The sequence below is a fragment of the Elephantulus edwardii genome, unplaced genomic scaffold, assembly GCF_000299155.1.
Source record: "Elephantulus edwardii isolate Elephantulus edwardi_28Jun2011 unplaced genomic scaffold, EleEdw1.0 scaffold00046, whole genome shotgun sequence".
Taxonomy (NCBI): Eukaryota; Metazoa; Chordata; class Mammalia; order Macroscelidea; family Macroscelididae; genus Elephantulus; species Elephantulus edwardii.
This window is the reverse complement of record NW_006399796.1, coordinates 17189312-17205721: the sequence shown is the minus strand read 5'-3', so window position 1 is coordinate 17205721 and position 16410 is coordinate 17189312. Positions and strand designations below refer to the sequence as shown.

Below are 16410 nucleotides of genomic sequence, written 5' to 3'. Positions count from 1 at the left end.
TTTTTGTTACTAAATTATATAATTAGTCATACTGTAATAGTAATTATAAAGGATAATAAGTATAAACAGGACATTAAATAAATTCTAGGGAGCTTTAGTGGCTTAGTGGTAAGGAGTTGCACTGCCAACTCAAAGGCACTCAGTTCAAATTCACCAACTTCTCTGAAGGAAAAACATGAGCAATCTCCATCAGAGCAATTTACTGCCTCTGAAAACCTGCTGGAGGGTCAGTTATGAGGTGGTTGTAACTCAACAGTAAATAACAATAAATAAACCCCAAACAGAAAGTATGCCTTTTAAGTATATCTCAATCAACTGAGAAACAAATACTGTCTTGCAAAGCCTTTATTCCTGAGCAGAGCATTCAGCAGCTAACTGAAACATCTGAATGCACCTGTATCGCTCTGCAGAATAAAAAGATTTTTGCTGATTTGCTCCTTCAAAGACTGCAGTCTAGAAAACCTATGGAGCATTCACTGTGTCAGACAATAAGGACTGCACAGAAAGAATTTGTTTTTAGCAAGCCATCCTTCTGTGATACGTATAAAGAATTAAAACAATTTCTTTTGAAATTGCAAAATGAGGGGTATGGTAGGGATAAAGTAGTTTAAAGATAGATGAAAAATAAATAAACGTTCACGGTATGTCTCTGGTGATGCTATAGCCCTCATTTAGTGATAATAATCAGGTAATTACTGGATAAGGGTAAAATATTAAGTATGCAAATTTTCTTCTGTTTCTATTTTTAAAACTACTAAGAAATCCTAAGAGGTATAGAAATTTCTACAGATTATGTAACAAGTTGAGTAAAGCAGTACTCACATCTTAACTAGGTTTCAACCTTTATTTAAAAATATGCTTTAAAGGTACATGATTTAAAGTGCATAACTGCATTATCTAAATAGGAAAATATATGATTTAGTCATTCAGAATCTTTTTATCAGATGTTATTTCCCAAACAGTTTTACAACTCTGATCACTGTATAAACACCACTATCTCTTCAATTTGCATTGCGGTTTGAATTTGATTCTCTCCATAATCATCACTAACCATCATTTATGTAGGTATGAACAGAAAAACATCTTTGGTAGCACCAAATAGATATGATTTTGAGATGCAGTGAAACAAATGCATGGCATAGCAAGATGATAATGAATTTGTTAGAATTAGATATAATTTTTTTAACTTAATAGTATGCTTTTATTTAAAAAATAAAACTTTTTTAAAAGAAGATTTACCTTGTCCTTGAAGATGAGATATATCCAACCCTTCCTTTAAGCGGATAACCACCACTCCATATTGGATGTCAAAGGCATCACTACAGAGGAATTGAGGATGGAGAGAGGAGGGGGAAAAATTAAAATTTCAATATCCCTTTATGAAATGAAAGCAACAGATAGTAAACTCTCAAATTACGTTTATCTCTAGTTTGTTTCAATTTAAACATGCTTGAAAAATTACTTGATGAATAAATATATAATTGCAAATCTTATACCTTTTCCATTCTCCCATAATATCCTTGAGTTCTACTTTAGTGAAAATCATTATAATATTGATATTCTAGCTGATAATAAGCTATTCAAAACAGTCTGTTTAGCTTTATTCTATCAGAAATAGAGCAACTATAAAATTACAGAGAAATAATTTACAGTAGTGTTAGCTGAATTGTGTACTTAAAGTCCAAAGAAACATATGAAGATAATGTAGATAAAAATTTTCTAACAATGACAACAGGCTGTAGAATATGAGGAAATAATTTCTGAAGGGACAAAAGATTTTTAAAAAATATTTTGTATTTCCTTTTAATTACTGTAACTAGAGATGGATATATATATATATAAAATACATTAAACTTACAAAAGCAACTAAAACAGGCAGAATAAAAATGTGGAAAGTCACTAAAGCATAATTCATGTAAACTGATCTTAAATTAAACAAAATCAGATTCAAAACTTTAGATTGTTACCTAAAAGTAGTAACGGACTTACTGTTTTAAAATTACTTTTAATTATGTACAGAATCTATACTTACTGTATACATGTAAAAAAGAAAAGTATATGTATATTCATGATCTTATATATCAAAAAGAAAAAGTGAACGCAATAAAATAAAACCTTGCTTGAAGAAAGTGAAGACACATTGAAGAAGATCAAAGACTACAGCCTTCAATATGGGTTACACTTCAATATAAAGAAAAATAAAAATCCTTACCACTAGACAACATCATGACAGATGGAGAAGAGAGTGAAGTTGTCAATTATTTCATTTAACTTTGATCCACAAACAACATTCATGGTACCAAGAGTTAAGAGATCAAAACATATGCTGCACTGGGGAAATCTGCTGTCAGAGACCTCGTTAAAGTACTAAAGAGTAAAGATACTAATTTCAAGATGAAGGTGCTCCTGATGCATGTTATGTTATTTTCAATTGTGTGCTATCAATCTAAAAGTTGGAAAATGAGTAAGAAAGATTGGAAAAGAACTGATGTTTTAGAATTGTGAATTTGATGAGGAATACAGAATATATCATGGGCTTTTAAATCTGTCTTAGAAGAGGTATAACCAGAATGTTCTTTAGAAGTAAAGATTATAAGACTTTATCACACTTAAACAACAACAAACAACAACATCACACTTAACAATAACACTAACAAATGGAAGAATGTGTTCAGGACAGTGTATGTGGTTGCAAAGGGTCTCTAAAAAACAAAAATAAGAGGAATACTATCTTGGCTTCACTTCTCTATGTTTGAACAAATACCTAAGTAAATCTCTGAAGAAGAAATTTAATAGACCTATTAACAGCCCCAAGATGTAACTGTAAAAACCTAACATACTACAGAAAAAAAGAATTTTATAAAATCTAATAAATCCTATGAATCAAAACCAAATTATTTAAAGGAAAGTCAGGGAATTTAGATTCCCAAGTTTACTTTCAAAGTAAAAATAGTTAAATCTGCTTGTTTAAAAATTGATGGACAGTAAAAATTGATGGACAGTAGCTGAATTTGAATGATAGAGGACAAGATTAGTTGTGGGATGATATCAAGAATATTATCCATGAAGAAAGCAAAAGGTCATTATAAAAACAGAGGTAACAGGTGTTGCCTGCAACTCATAGCGACACTATGTACAACAGCTCTGAACCCTGGCCTATCTTGAGCCAGCCTTACCATCTCCGTTATTCCTACCCACATTACCCCAGACACTGAGTCAATCCATATCATCCAGGGTCTTTTTCTCCTGTACTCTCCTTCTCCAAAGACTGGTCCCTTCTTGCAACACGCCCAAAGTATGTCAGATGGAGCTTCAGAATCCTTGCCTCCAAGGAGAAGCCTGGTTTAACCCTCTCCAGAATGAATCTGTTTGTTTTCTTAGCAGTCCATGGTATATGCAACACTCTTCTCCAGCACCACACCTCAAAGGCATTAATTCTCCTTTTATCATCCCTAGTCAAAACAGACTCTAAAGATGGCACTAGAGCACTGAGGAGCCACAACGAAAAGAAATCATGTTGAAGAGAAAAGAGTTGATCAGAAGACTGCAAAGGGCAGCTCAGGAGGACAAAGTATTATGAAGGACAGGACAGAGAAATGGAATTGAAGGGAAAATAAAGAAAATAATTTGGAAAAGCTGGTTTCAGACCTCATATGCTGTTAAAAAAGTAGTAACAAAGAATATTAAGGAGGTCAAGTGGCAGGTAGAGAGTGTGGTTTGTTGTGGTGTGCTGCTAACCAAAAGGTCCATGGTTTTAATCTGTCAGCAGCTTTGTGAAGAAAGAGTAGTCTTTGTCCATTGAGATTTACAATCTGGGAAACCTGACTCAAAAACAGCTGGAATAAAGCTAAATGAAATGATAATGAGAACTAGAGAACTACAACCAAAAAATTAAGGGGAAGTGCTACAAGAAAGAAGAGCAATGTCACTACTTTAAAATTATTATTTATGTCCATGGCTGTGGACACCAAGACGTACTTCTAGTCCATCCACTCTTTAATTGATATCCAATAAACAATATTCAGATTCATACTTCACTTTTAGGGAAACACTCACTTGAATCTTACAAGGCCAAAGAGTCTTTCTTCCCAATGCTCCCATTATGAGGCAACATGCAGGTGTAGGAAAGGATTATTTTAAAAAATGTCATCCTTTCTATTTTTCTAGGATATTACTCCATCTTAAGTGTTGCGTTTTGAGAAAAAAGTATATACAGCTAACATGAGAAAATCTATCTTTCAACACTGTCCTTTTCTCCCTAATTACCACACATCCTAGACACAGAGAGATAATTACAAAGCTATTTTAAGACTTTTTACAAAAGAGTGCCAAAATCAAAGCTAAAACAAAGAACAATATACAATGAACGTGCAAAGTTTCACTTTATAAAATGTATTTAAAATTAAGGAGAAATCCTATAAAGAGAAATCCATATATAAAGAGTTGGGTTTGTTAAGTTTTGGTTGTTTATATTTAAGTCATCCAACAGCCAGGGAAAAAAAAAAGACAAATTGCATTGAGAAAGTCTGCTGTAAGGGACCTCTCTAGAGTACTGAAAAGCAAAGATGTCAGCCTGTAGACTAAGGTGCGCCTGATCCAGGACATAGTTTTTGCAATTACTTGCTATGCATCAGAAAGCGAATAAACAATGACTAGGGATGACAGAAAGAGAACTGATGCCTTTGAGCTGTGGTGCTGGAGAAGAGTACTGAATATACCATGGACTGCTAGGAGAACAAAAAGGTTCGTACTGGAGAGGGTGAGACAAGGCTGCTCCTTGGAGGCAAGGATTCTGAAGCTTCATCTAACATACTCTGGGCATGCTGCAAGGCGGGACCAGTCCTTAGAGAGGGACTCCATGCTCGGGAAGATGACGGGACAGTGCGAGACAGGAAGACCCCTGGACGAGATGGATTGATTCAGTGACTAGGGTAATCAGGATGGGTGTGTCAGACAGTGAGGTTGGGCACAGGATAGAGTAGGGTTCAGAGCTATTGTACATAGGGTCGCTATGCGTTGGCACATAACAAAAACAACAACAACAACAAAACTTAAATCTTCAAAGATTCTTCAAGGTAGGGAAAAAAGTAATTTGTGACACAGGTGATTAAATATATCGATAAATACATTGGAATTCCAGTAAAGGAGATGATCTCAGGAAATTAGGGGTAATCAGGAACTGATTTGCTGGTGCAAACATATAAACAATACTTGAAAAACGGGCAAAAAGCTGACGGTTTAAAATCTACCTACAAGCCCCTGAGGAAAAGAGCCTGGAAAACCCTACGAAGTAGTTTCACTCTGCATATGTGGGATTGTCATGAGTCAGCATGGCTAAGCAGCAACTAACAACAACAACAACAAAAGGGTAATCAGATCAAAATTTACTTAAATGTGGTTTTAGAGCTCTTTTTAAACAATAACAACAAAAGGGACATCTGTCTATATATTTTATAAGAGTGACAGCTAGTTCTAGTTCATGGGTGGCTATCATAAGAAGATATATCTAACTGGGCATGGCCACTTAAGTGTTTTCCTAGTGTGAACACACCTAAATAAGTATATTAATTAATATATTAATTAATTCTAGGGGGCAATTAAAGGAGATATCTAAACCTAACAAAACTTTTTTAAAAGGTTATTTTGGTTTCCTTAAATAACTCAGTTGCAAAACTACTGGTGGTAAAGAAACACAAAAACGTTATTAACATAAAAAGTAAACTAGAAAAAAAATAAGAATCCTTCCATATAAACAGAAGAAAGTAAAATGACACAAAACAGAAATAAACTTACTGATAAAGATCCCTCAAAATACTGAAAAATAAACAGAAACCACACACTTTCAAGTAAAACATGTAAGTGTAGTTTAAAAACAATAATTTAATCAATGATTCAAATGATTGATTAACTGCAAAATTAGTTGGAGAAGGCAGAAAATCTAGGTATCTGAGGTTCACGTCTCTGAATTAAATGCCCTTCCCCAGTGTAAGAACTTAAAATGATGTGGCTAAGACAGTGAAGTGTCTGACAATACTTGACACTTGGTTTAGGAGCAGCTTTAGTATTAGAAAAAAGTGCACTAAACGGAAAAGATATGCACTCATTATGTAATAGATGTACGTAAAATCTGTGCATATGTATGCAAAGAGATATAATAAAATTGTTACTAGTTAATCAATTTAGAACACAAATTACTTTCCCTTTTCATTATTAATCTTCTATTAAAAACTAGTAAGAGAAACAGGCTTCAAATACTAATGCCATCTTTCAAAATAAGTTACATCCAAAATGATCAAGTTCTTCAATTAAATAAGTACTTACTGAAATAAATTTATATACATATCCACATCTCTCATATCTGCTTGTAGCCAATCTTTCTTAAATCCAAGCACAAGTGTGTTTGGTTTCATACGACCAAGACCAGCAGCCTAAAAGAGAGAATATATACTTCAAAGTCATGCAATAAAATATTATTTTGGGATTTTTCAAAATGACAAAATCCTTCAAATAGTCTTTAAACATTTTAAACATTTAAAATCATTGCTAGCTAAGTAATTAAAAACCCTTACTAGCTTAGTCATTAAGACCTTTACTCGTAGAGACAAGCCAAAGCAGAAGGAAGAATTCAAGATACTTAAAGAGCTGAAGAGAAGATTTCAAAAGGAAGTGTGGAATGACAAAGTAAAATATTACAATCAAGGAGCTAGAGTCAGAAAATCAAAAGGGCCAAACTTGCTCAGCATTTCTTAAGCTCAAGGAGCTGAAGAACACATTCAAACCTCGAGTTGCTATAATCAAGGATGCTTTAGGCAGAATATTAAATGATCCAGGAAGCATTAAAAGAAGATGGAAAGAATATACTGAGTCACTCGATCAAAAGGAATTGGCAGACAGAGAAGAATTTCATGAAACAACATATGAGCAAGAGGCTATGGTGATGAAGGAAGAAGTTCAAGCTGCTGTGAAGGAAATAGCAAAAAATAAGGGCCCAGGAATAGATGGTATGCCAACTGACATATTTCAGCTAACAGATGCTACCTTGGATATGCTCATCAAGTTGTGCCAAGAAATCTGCAGAACAACCACTTGGCCAACTGACTAGAAGAGATCTTTATTTGTTCCCATTCCAAAGAAGGGTGACCCAACAGACTGTGGAAACTATAAAACAATATCATTGATTTCACATGCAAGCAAGTGTCTACTGAAGATTATACAAAAATGACTGGAAGAGCACATCAGCAGAGAACTGCCCGAAGTCCAGGCTGGGTTTAGAAGGGGTTGTGGTACTAGGGATATTGTAGCTGATGTTAGATGGATCTTGGCTGAAAGCAGGGAATGTCTATCTGTGTTTCATTTACTATGCAAAGGTGTTTGGCTGTGTGGTTCATATCAAACTGTAGCTGACTCTGAGAAGAATGGGAATCCCAGAACACTTGATCGTCCTAATGTGAACAGGAGGCAGTCGTCAGAACGGAGCAAGGAAACACTGCATGGTTCAAAATTGGGAAGGGCACATGCCAAGGGTGTGTCTTTTCTCCACACCTTTTCAACCTGTGTGCAGAACAGATTATCTGGGACTGGGCTCTATGAGTAGAAATGTGGGGTCAAGATTGGTGGAAGATCTATCAACAGTCTGCATTATGGAGATGACACAACCCTGCTTGAGGAGGACCTGAAGCGCTTGCTGCAGAGGGTCAAGGACTGCAGCCTTCAGTATGTACTGAGGCTCAGTATCAAGAAGAAAAAGATTCTCACCACTCGACCAATTGGCAGCATCAGGATGGATGGTGAAGAGATTGGAATTGTTCACAGTTTTAGTTTGCTTGGCTCCACAGTCAACACACTTGGCACCACCAGCAGCCAGGAAATTAAAAGATGTACTGTGATGGGCAAGTCTGCTGTTAGGGACCTCTCCAAAGCACTGAAGAGCAATGGTGTCTCTCTGGAGACTAAGGTGCGTATGATACAGACCACGGTCTTTGCAATCACTTGCTATGTGTCAGAGAGTTGGATAATGACTAGGGAGGACAGAAGGAGAATTGATGTCTTTGAGCTGTGGTGCTGAAAAAGAGTATTGAGTGTACCATGGACTGCTAAGAAAACAAACAGATTCATCCGGGAGAGGGTTAAACAGGCTGCTCCTTGGAGGCAAGGATTCTGAGGCTTCGTCTGACATACTTTGGTCATGCTGTAAGGAGAGACCAGTCCTTGGAGAGGGATGTCATGCTTGGGAGGGTGGAGGGACAGTGCAGGAGGGGAAGGCCCTCTTTGAGGTAGACTGATTCAGTGACTGCGGTAATCGGGATGGGTGTGTTGGTGACAGTGGGATTGGCACAGGACAGAGCAGAATTTAGGGTTGTTTTACATAAGGTGACTATGAGTTGCAAGCGACTCAACAACACAATCAACAACAACAATAGTTGACAGAACATGCCGGAAATGAAAATTCTACTTACGATCAAATTTGTAGCATTCATATACAAAGAACTTTAAAAAATTGGGACATTAAAATATACATTAAAAAATGTATATTTGTTTTTTCACTTTATTTGTTAAGTGCTGTCAAGTTGATTATGACTTATAATGTTGTTGTTGTTATGTGCCGTTGAGTCACCTGCGACTCATAGCGACCCTATGTACGACTTATAATGACTCTAAGAAAAACACATCTGAATCTTGTCCTATTTAGTCTCTGATACGCTTGAGCCTGTTGCTACAGTCACTATGTCAAATTCATCTTGTTGAGAGTCGTTCTCTTTCTCTGCTCATCTACCTTTCTCAGAATGCTCTTTACCCAAGGACTTGCCTCACCTGATTAACATATCCCAAATATATGGACTAACGTCCACCATCCTTCCACCTAAACAACACCCTAGTTGCACTTCATCTAAGACAAGTTTGTTTCTTCTTTTTTCAGTTCATGAGCTATTCAGTACTTTTTTCCAACATCACAATTCAAAAGTATTAACTATTCTTTTGTCATCCTTTTTCACTATCCAACTTTAAGAGGTACATAAAGCAAAGGAAAATACCAAGGCTTGGATCAGGCGCACAGTGGCCTTTAAACTGACATTACTGCTCTTTAGCATTTTAGAAAGGTTCTTGACAGCAACAACTGCCCAATCCAACACTTCTTTGGATTTCTTTTCCTTATTAAAATTTTATACTGGTTTGCAAAAAAAGTTCGTATACATTGTATTTCATATTATCCCTCATTCACACTGTGTTTCATACATACATTCATATTGTTTGGTTTTCGGTGTTTGTGTTTTGCCTTTTTTTAAATTTCCAGTCATTCATTGTTGCACATTTTCCTCCCTGCCTACACCCACTGCAGTTTGTTTTTTCTTTGGGGAAGGAAAAAAAATAAATCTTTCATTGTTGTACAATTCCCCACCCCTACCCCAGCCTGCTTTATTATGCAGTTCTAATTCTGGACTGTTGTCATGCCAATAATACCGAATCATGTATTCCTTTTAAGCAGTCCCTCATCTGTTTCAATGCAGTGTATATTATTTATCCTCATTTTTCTTAGTTTTCCCCCAACACTGGTATCTGTCCTGTTTCATAACAGTGGCGCTATGCAATATTTGTCCTTTTGTGACTGAGATATTTCACTCAGCAAAATATCCTCCAAGGTCGTCCGTTTTTGGTATTTCATGAGTTCCTTGCTTTTCAGTGCTGCATAGTATTCCACTGTGTGAATATATCACATCTTCTCTATTAATCTGTTGATGGGCACTTGGGTTATTGTATCTCCTTGCTATTGTGAACAATGTAACAATAAACACTGCTGTGCATTCTTTTGATTTCTTAAAAAGGGTAGCCATGGGTATGAATTGTGGATTCAAGTAAAATGAAATCATTGTCAAAGTAAAAACTTTTGATTGGCACAACAACAATGGGCTTAAGCACAGGAGATATTGTGAGGATGGTTCAGGATCCTGCAAGGTTTGAATGTAAATATCTAGGAGATGGATTTTACTCAATGGTACAACATCTTAGAACTTTCATATTTTTAATGAGGTTTTTTAAAAGCACAATACAATGAGCTCATGTTAATTATATGTATTGCTTTAAGGTTTCAATGGGCTGCTATCCAAATCCAATGAAATGATTTGTACTGTTTCCTTGTTAGCTGTAATTCTGAATTAAATGAAAATCAAATTTTCAAATCTCTATAAACTGTGCAAAAGTTTCTGTTGACATTTGGTTCATGTCCACTCTCAACTGTTCGAATAATCAAATGCATCTGGAGTTGTAGTTCAGTATGTTTTATAATGTTTCTGAAAGCCTGATGCATCTTTTGTAAATCGTAGTAATCTATTTTAATGAAATATATTTAATAAACAATATGAACAATGAAATCACTTGAAGGAAAGGTTTTTAATATCGAAATATGTATTAGATCTGACTAGATTATATATTAGATCTGTTTTGGCTGAGGCTTGGGTGAGAGTCTGTTGCTCGCAATTGGGTGTGAGCCAATTGGATTTAGCCTTGTATTTTAAAAAAATGTATTTGTTTGCCAGTTTGAAGCAGCTTTAAAGTTTGCAAGGGTGAGTGGAGCAGCTGGATTACAAAGATGTGTTTTCTGTTTAGGCTGAGGTGTGAGTGGGACTGTTGCTTGCAAATGGGTGTGAAGTGACTGGATTTATCCTTCATTTCAAAAGGAATTTGAATGCCAGTTTGAGGCTGCTTTAAAGTTCAGGAAGGTGAGTAGAGCAGCTGGGTTCTACAAAGGTGTGTTTTGATTGTTTTCAGTCAAACATTCTTCTAAGTAGTATAGCACTGATGTGTCAATTTGCTCTACAAAGGTAACTCATGGTTGCTCTGATATTAAAACACTGTGACACTGATGTGTTAAATGCAATAATGGTTACCCATGGTGGAGTGTTTGATGGAGCTCTCAAATTAAAACAAGTTAGGAAGCAGGAGTGGCATACACTTCCAAAATAGATTGTTTCCCAAAACCTGATGAACTTGGAAAAATGATGAAAGTTATACAAATGTTCAGGTCTTTTGTTCATAGGGTCACTATGAGTCATCTATGACTCGTCAGCACTTAACAACAATACAGAGTTAAAAAAACACATTTGAAATGCATAACACATTTACCTGCATCAAATACTGTGCACCTTCTCTCAAATCATCCGCATGTACTGGAGCATAAAAACCCTTCATTTTATTTTTAATAAGCCATCGCTGATATCTGGCTTGATCAATTGATATTTCTTTCATGGCTTGTCTTCGAGGGCCCTGTCAAAAAGATAAAAATGGTATGTGTAATTGAAAGTAATATCTTTTACATTTATAAAAATCATCTTTATATTGGATTAAATAAGGTGCCTAAAAGGGGGTCAAGGCAGAGATAACAGAATATAATGACAGTATTTAATCTCTATCTCAGTGAATTCTTCTAATCTTTAAGATAATGTTAAGGTTGTGCAGATAAACCAGCAGAAGGTTTTCTTAAAAACTTAGGAAGTAAGTAGAAGAGATAAACCAGGAATTATTTAGAGGAGAAAAAAAATCTCACTGCAATATAAAAGCTTTTGCCTCTCTTCTTTTCTTTAAAAAAAAGTTGTCTAGCTTGTTTTTGTTTGCCCCATATATCTGAATTATCAATTCTCAATGACTCAAGAAATACCACCTATTTCTAAATTACCTATATAAAAGCACTTCCCCTCATAATTCTGTTAAAAAACAGAGGCAAACTTTTTAACTTGCAATCATTTCATTACAAGTTAACACCTAAAATGCTGTTGTTATGTGCCGTCGAGTCATTTGCGACTCATAGCGACCCTATGTACAACAGCCCTAAACCGTGCTCTATCCTGTGCCAATCTCATTGCCTCTGATATACCCAACCCGAGTACCCCAGTCACTGAATCAATCCACCTCATAGAGGGTCTTCCCCTCCTGCGCTGTCCCTCTACTCTACCAAGCATGATGTCCCTCTCTAAAGACCTGTCTCTCCTTACAACATGTCCAAAGTATGTCAGACGAAGCCCCAGAATCCTTGCCTCCAAGGAGCAGCCTGGTTTAATCCTCTCTACGATGAATCTGTTTGTTTTCTTGGCAGTCCATGGTCCATTCAATACTCTTCTCCAGCACCAAAGCTCAAAGGCGTCAATTCTCCTTCTATCCTCCCTAGTCATTGTCCAACTCTCTGATGCATAACAAGTGATTGCAAAAATCATAGCCTGTATCAGGCAGACCTTAGTCTCCAGAGAGACACTGTTGCTCTTGAGTATTTTGGAGAGGTCCCTAACCTCAGAGTTTCCCATCGCAGTAAGTTTTTTTATTTCCTGGCTACTGGTGCCAAGAGTGTTGACCGTGGAGCCGAACAAACTGAAGCTGTGAACAATCTCAATCTCTTCGCCATCCATCCTGATGCTACCGATTGGTCCAGTGGTGAGAATTTTTGTCTTCTTGACATTGAGCCTCAGTCCATATTGAAGGCTGCAGTCCTTGACCCTCTGCAGTAAGTGCATAAGGTCCTCCTCAGTTTCAGTGAGCAAGGTTGTGTCATCTGCATAACGCAGATTGTTGATAGATCATCCACCAATCCTAGCATCACGCTTCTCCTCATAGAGCCCAGCCTCTCGGATAATCATCTGCTCTGCATACAGGTTGAAAAGGTATGGAGACAGGACACATCCCTGGCGTACACCCTTCCCAATTTTGAACCATGCAGTGTTGCCCTGCTCTGTTCTGACTACTGCCTCTTGGTCCAAGTATAGGTTTCACATTAGCACGATTAAATGTTCTGGGATTCCCATTCTTCTCAGAGTCAGCCACAGTTTGTTATGATCCACGCAGTCAAATGCCTTTGCATAATCAATGAAACACAGACATTCTTCTAGCATTCTCTGCTTTCAGCTAAAATGTATTCTAAGAAAATGCATAAAACCAAAACTAAGTGCAAGAGAGGAAGACTCTGGATGAGATGGATTGACTCAGTTCCTGGGGTAATGGGGTGGGTGTGTCAGAGACAGTAAGGCTGCCTCAAGACAGAGCTGGTTTCAGAGCTGCTGTATATATGGTCACTATGAGTCACAAGCGACCCAATGGCCCATAACAACAAGTTTAAGCAGAAACACAGACTATAAATAAGAAAAAAGGAAAACAAAATTCATTCCTCCTAGGAGAGAAATTGTTCTACATTTGTAAACTCTCATGTTCAATCATGATCTCGATTTACAAGAGACCCTAATCAGGATCAGTGTCTTACTCTGTACCCCATCTTTTTCCACTTCACACACACGGAGCTTTGGCTCTGTCAGTGTATAAGTGGAAGAGAAGCATTAGCAGAGGATAGGCACTGTGCATACAAGACACATTTTCTAGCAACCAATACAAGATGAACCGCAGAGCTGGAAGGAAAGGTAATTTATTAAGTATAAAACTTCATTCTGTAACTCCACAGCAAAGAGGTCAATAAATTGAATATCATGTTCTACAAATTTTTACTAATTATTTACCTAGTTGTTGTTGTTATGTGCCATCGAGTCATTTGCGACTCATAGCGACCCTATGTACAAAAGCCCTAAACCCTGCTCTATCCTGTGCCAATCGCATTGCTTCTGACACACCCATCCTGATTACCCCAGTCACTGAATCAATCCGCCTCATAGAGGGTCTTCCCCTCCTGCGCTGTCCCTCCACTCTACCCAGCATGATGTCCCTCTCCAAAGACCTGTCTCTCCTTGCAACATTTCCAAAGTATGTCAGACGAAGCCCCAGAATCCTTGCCTCCAAGGAGTAGACTGGTTTAACCCTCTCTTGGATGAATCTGTTTGTTTTCTTGGCAGTCCATGGTACATTCAATACTCTTCTCCAGCACCACAGCTTAAAGGTGTCAATTCTCCTTCTGTTCTCCCTAGTCATTCATTAGTAAATTGTTTACTTTAAATTAGTGAAAATATTCACTATTTACTTTAAATGTAAACAAAACACAACAACAAAACCCCCAAGAGAAATAAAACGCTGTAACTTAACATATTCAAGATTCACCTGAATCTCTACATGCTGGAGACATTAGTTCCCTTTCTAGATATTAATCAGGTTCTATTCACCTTCTCCCACCAGTTTTAGGTTTCCTAACAAGTAAACATGGCCAGCATTCCTGAGATATTATGGCAAATATCACCATAAACAGTAGTATACTCAATTATATCTAAAACCTGCAGTCATAAAGTTATTTTCTAGTTACAGTATGGCTAAAATCTCACAAAGAATAAAAACACTAAAGTTCAATAATTCAATAACTAAATAAATAAATGTGATACAGCATAGCGGTGAAAATATATTTAAGGAAATAACTCTGTCTTCAAAAAGTAAATAAAATAAATAAAAGAACTACTGCTCAGATATTACTCTTGTTAAGTCTGTCATACCTAGAAAACATCCCCTATTACACAAATTACATTCAGAGAGCAAAAAAATTTATTTAATATGGAATATATTAGCACTTACCATATGTACATGTCCACAGATCATTAAACCAACATTTTTTGTGAAATCATGAACAAGATGAAGTAAAGCTGGGCGTGAGTTTGGTGCTCCTGTCATAACAAGACACTGTGGTCTAATTGAAGATTAGAAAGAGAAAGAAAAAAAATCAACAAAAATATATCAGAGAAGCTTAGGTTTTTGTACTAAGAATGTATCAATTCTCTAAGAATAGGGAATTACATTACATTAAACTTTATGAACTTTTCATAGACATAGGCCATAAAGATTCTCACTAAAAACTTTCAGCCAAACCGTCTCAAAGCATAAGAGAGACCTGGTGGGTTGTTAACCAAAAGGTCAGTGGTTCAATTCACCAGGCAGTTTGAGGCAGAAAAAGTCAATTTCCTCTATAAATTGTTAAAACCTGGAAACCTAAAAAAGAGGTGTTATGAATCAAAATGCACATGACAGCACTGGATTTAGTTTCCTGAGATTCTCAATGTATGAGAAATGCAGAAACAAAATCTTTTTGGAACACTTTGCCAATTGCCCTGTTAAAACAATAAGCAATACTTTTAAGTCACAATTCTAGAAGGTATTCCTAAATAAAATTACCATGTATTTGAAAAAAAAAATGTAGAACTTTAGTCTTCTAAAAGTGATATTCCAGTTCTTTCCAAGAATTCTCAAAACTTCCTGACACCATAGTCACTTCACCTCTTAGCTTGACTGCCTTACTTGTGATATCAATCGTATTTCATCTAACAATTTTAACAACTGTCACAGCAAGCAAATTACTTTTAGTGAAGAAAATGTTTCTATCGAGTCCAAAAGTATAAATTTCAATGAAACATTGTTTAAAAAATAAAACAGAATTAAATTGCCTGGACTAACACTGAACAGCATTTATCGTTTCTCTACTTTCCTAATTGTTGCCCTGCACCCCCACCTTCTGACAAATAGTAGAAATCAGATTTGCTTTCAGAACAAATAGAAACCAAACTCAAATTGGGTAATCAAAATAAAACTTAATAGAAAGCAAACCCACAGTATAAAATGAAGTCTTAAACACATTTTGAGAATGTTACTTTGGACCAACCAAATGGGAAATGAGGCTGTATGGCTATGGACATAATTTGTCCTTAGTATCTATTCAGGTTGTATGGCTTCCTAGGTAGATAATGTATTTCCTAGCAACTAAAGTTTATTTCCAAATCATGCCTTTATAAAAAAAGCTGCTGACTTTATCTATCATCTTTTCCTTTTGTGTAATCTAGACTACAAATGTGGTATTCTAGGGAATAGTGGACTAACAAGAGATAAGGAATGTAGGTCCTGACTGACCTGATGCAACAAATCTCTTTGCCGGCCATAAACCATTCACTCATCTCTATGGATTGAAACTCAACAAGAAAACAAAGATTCTCACTACTGGGCCAAATGGCAGCATCATGACAGATGGTGAAGAGACTGAGATTGTAAAGAGGTTTCATTTGCTTGGCTCCACAATCAACACTCTAGGTACCAGCAGCCAGGAAATTAAACAAATTTCACTAGGAAAGTCAGCTGTCAGGGACCTCTCTAGAGTACTAAAGAACAATGAGGTCAGTCTGGAGACTAAGGGGTGCCTGATAAAGGCCATGGTCTTTGCATATACTTACTATGCATCAGAGAGACGGATAATGACTATGAATGACAGAAGGAGAGTGGATCCCTTTGAGCTTTGGTGATGGAGAAGAATACTGAACATACTATGGGCTGCTACAAGAACAAACAAGTTTATCCTGGAGAGGGTGAAGCCAGGCTGCTCTTTGGAGTCAAGGATTCTGAAGCTTCGTCTGACATACTTTGGACATGCTGCAAGGTGGGATCAGTCCTTGGAGAGGGCCGTCATGCTTGGGAGGGCAGAGGGACAGCACAGGAGAGGAAGACCCTTGATGAGATGGATTG

General features: G+C 36.7%; 1 protein-coding gene across 2 annotated transcripts in view; it reads right to left on the bottom strand.

The window, feature by feature from the left end:
* The window catches only part of SLC12A2 (solute carrier family 12 (sodium/potassium/chloride transporter), member 2), a 101858-nt gene that overhangs the window by 14677 nt on the left and 70771 nt on the right, over positions 1-16410 (bottom strand). For both annotated transcript variants that reach the window (XM_006886011.1, XM_006886012.1), the window contains exons 16-19: positions 14482-14593; positions 11119-11259; positions 6322-6428; positions 1240-1319 (exon numbers count right to left, since the gene is read on the bottom strand). In XM_006886011.1, coding sequence (XP_006886073.1) covers positions 1240-1319; positions 6322-6428; positions 11119-11259; positions 14482-14593 — 440 coding nt within the window. The remainder of the gene's footprint in view (positions 1-1239; positions 1320-6321; positions 6429-11118; positions 11260-14481; positions 14594-16410) is intronic.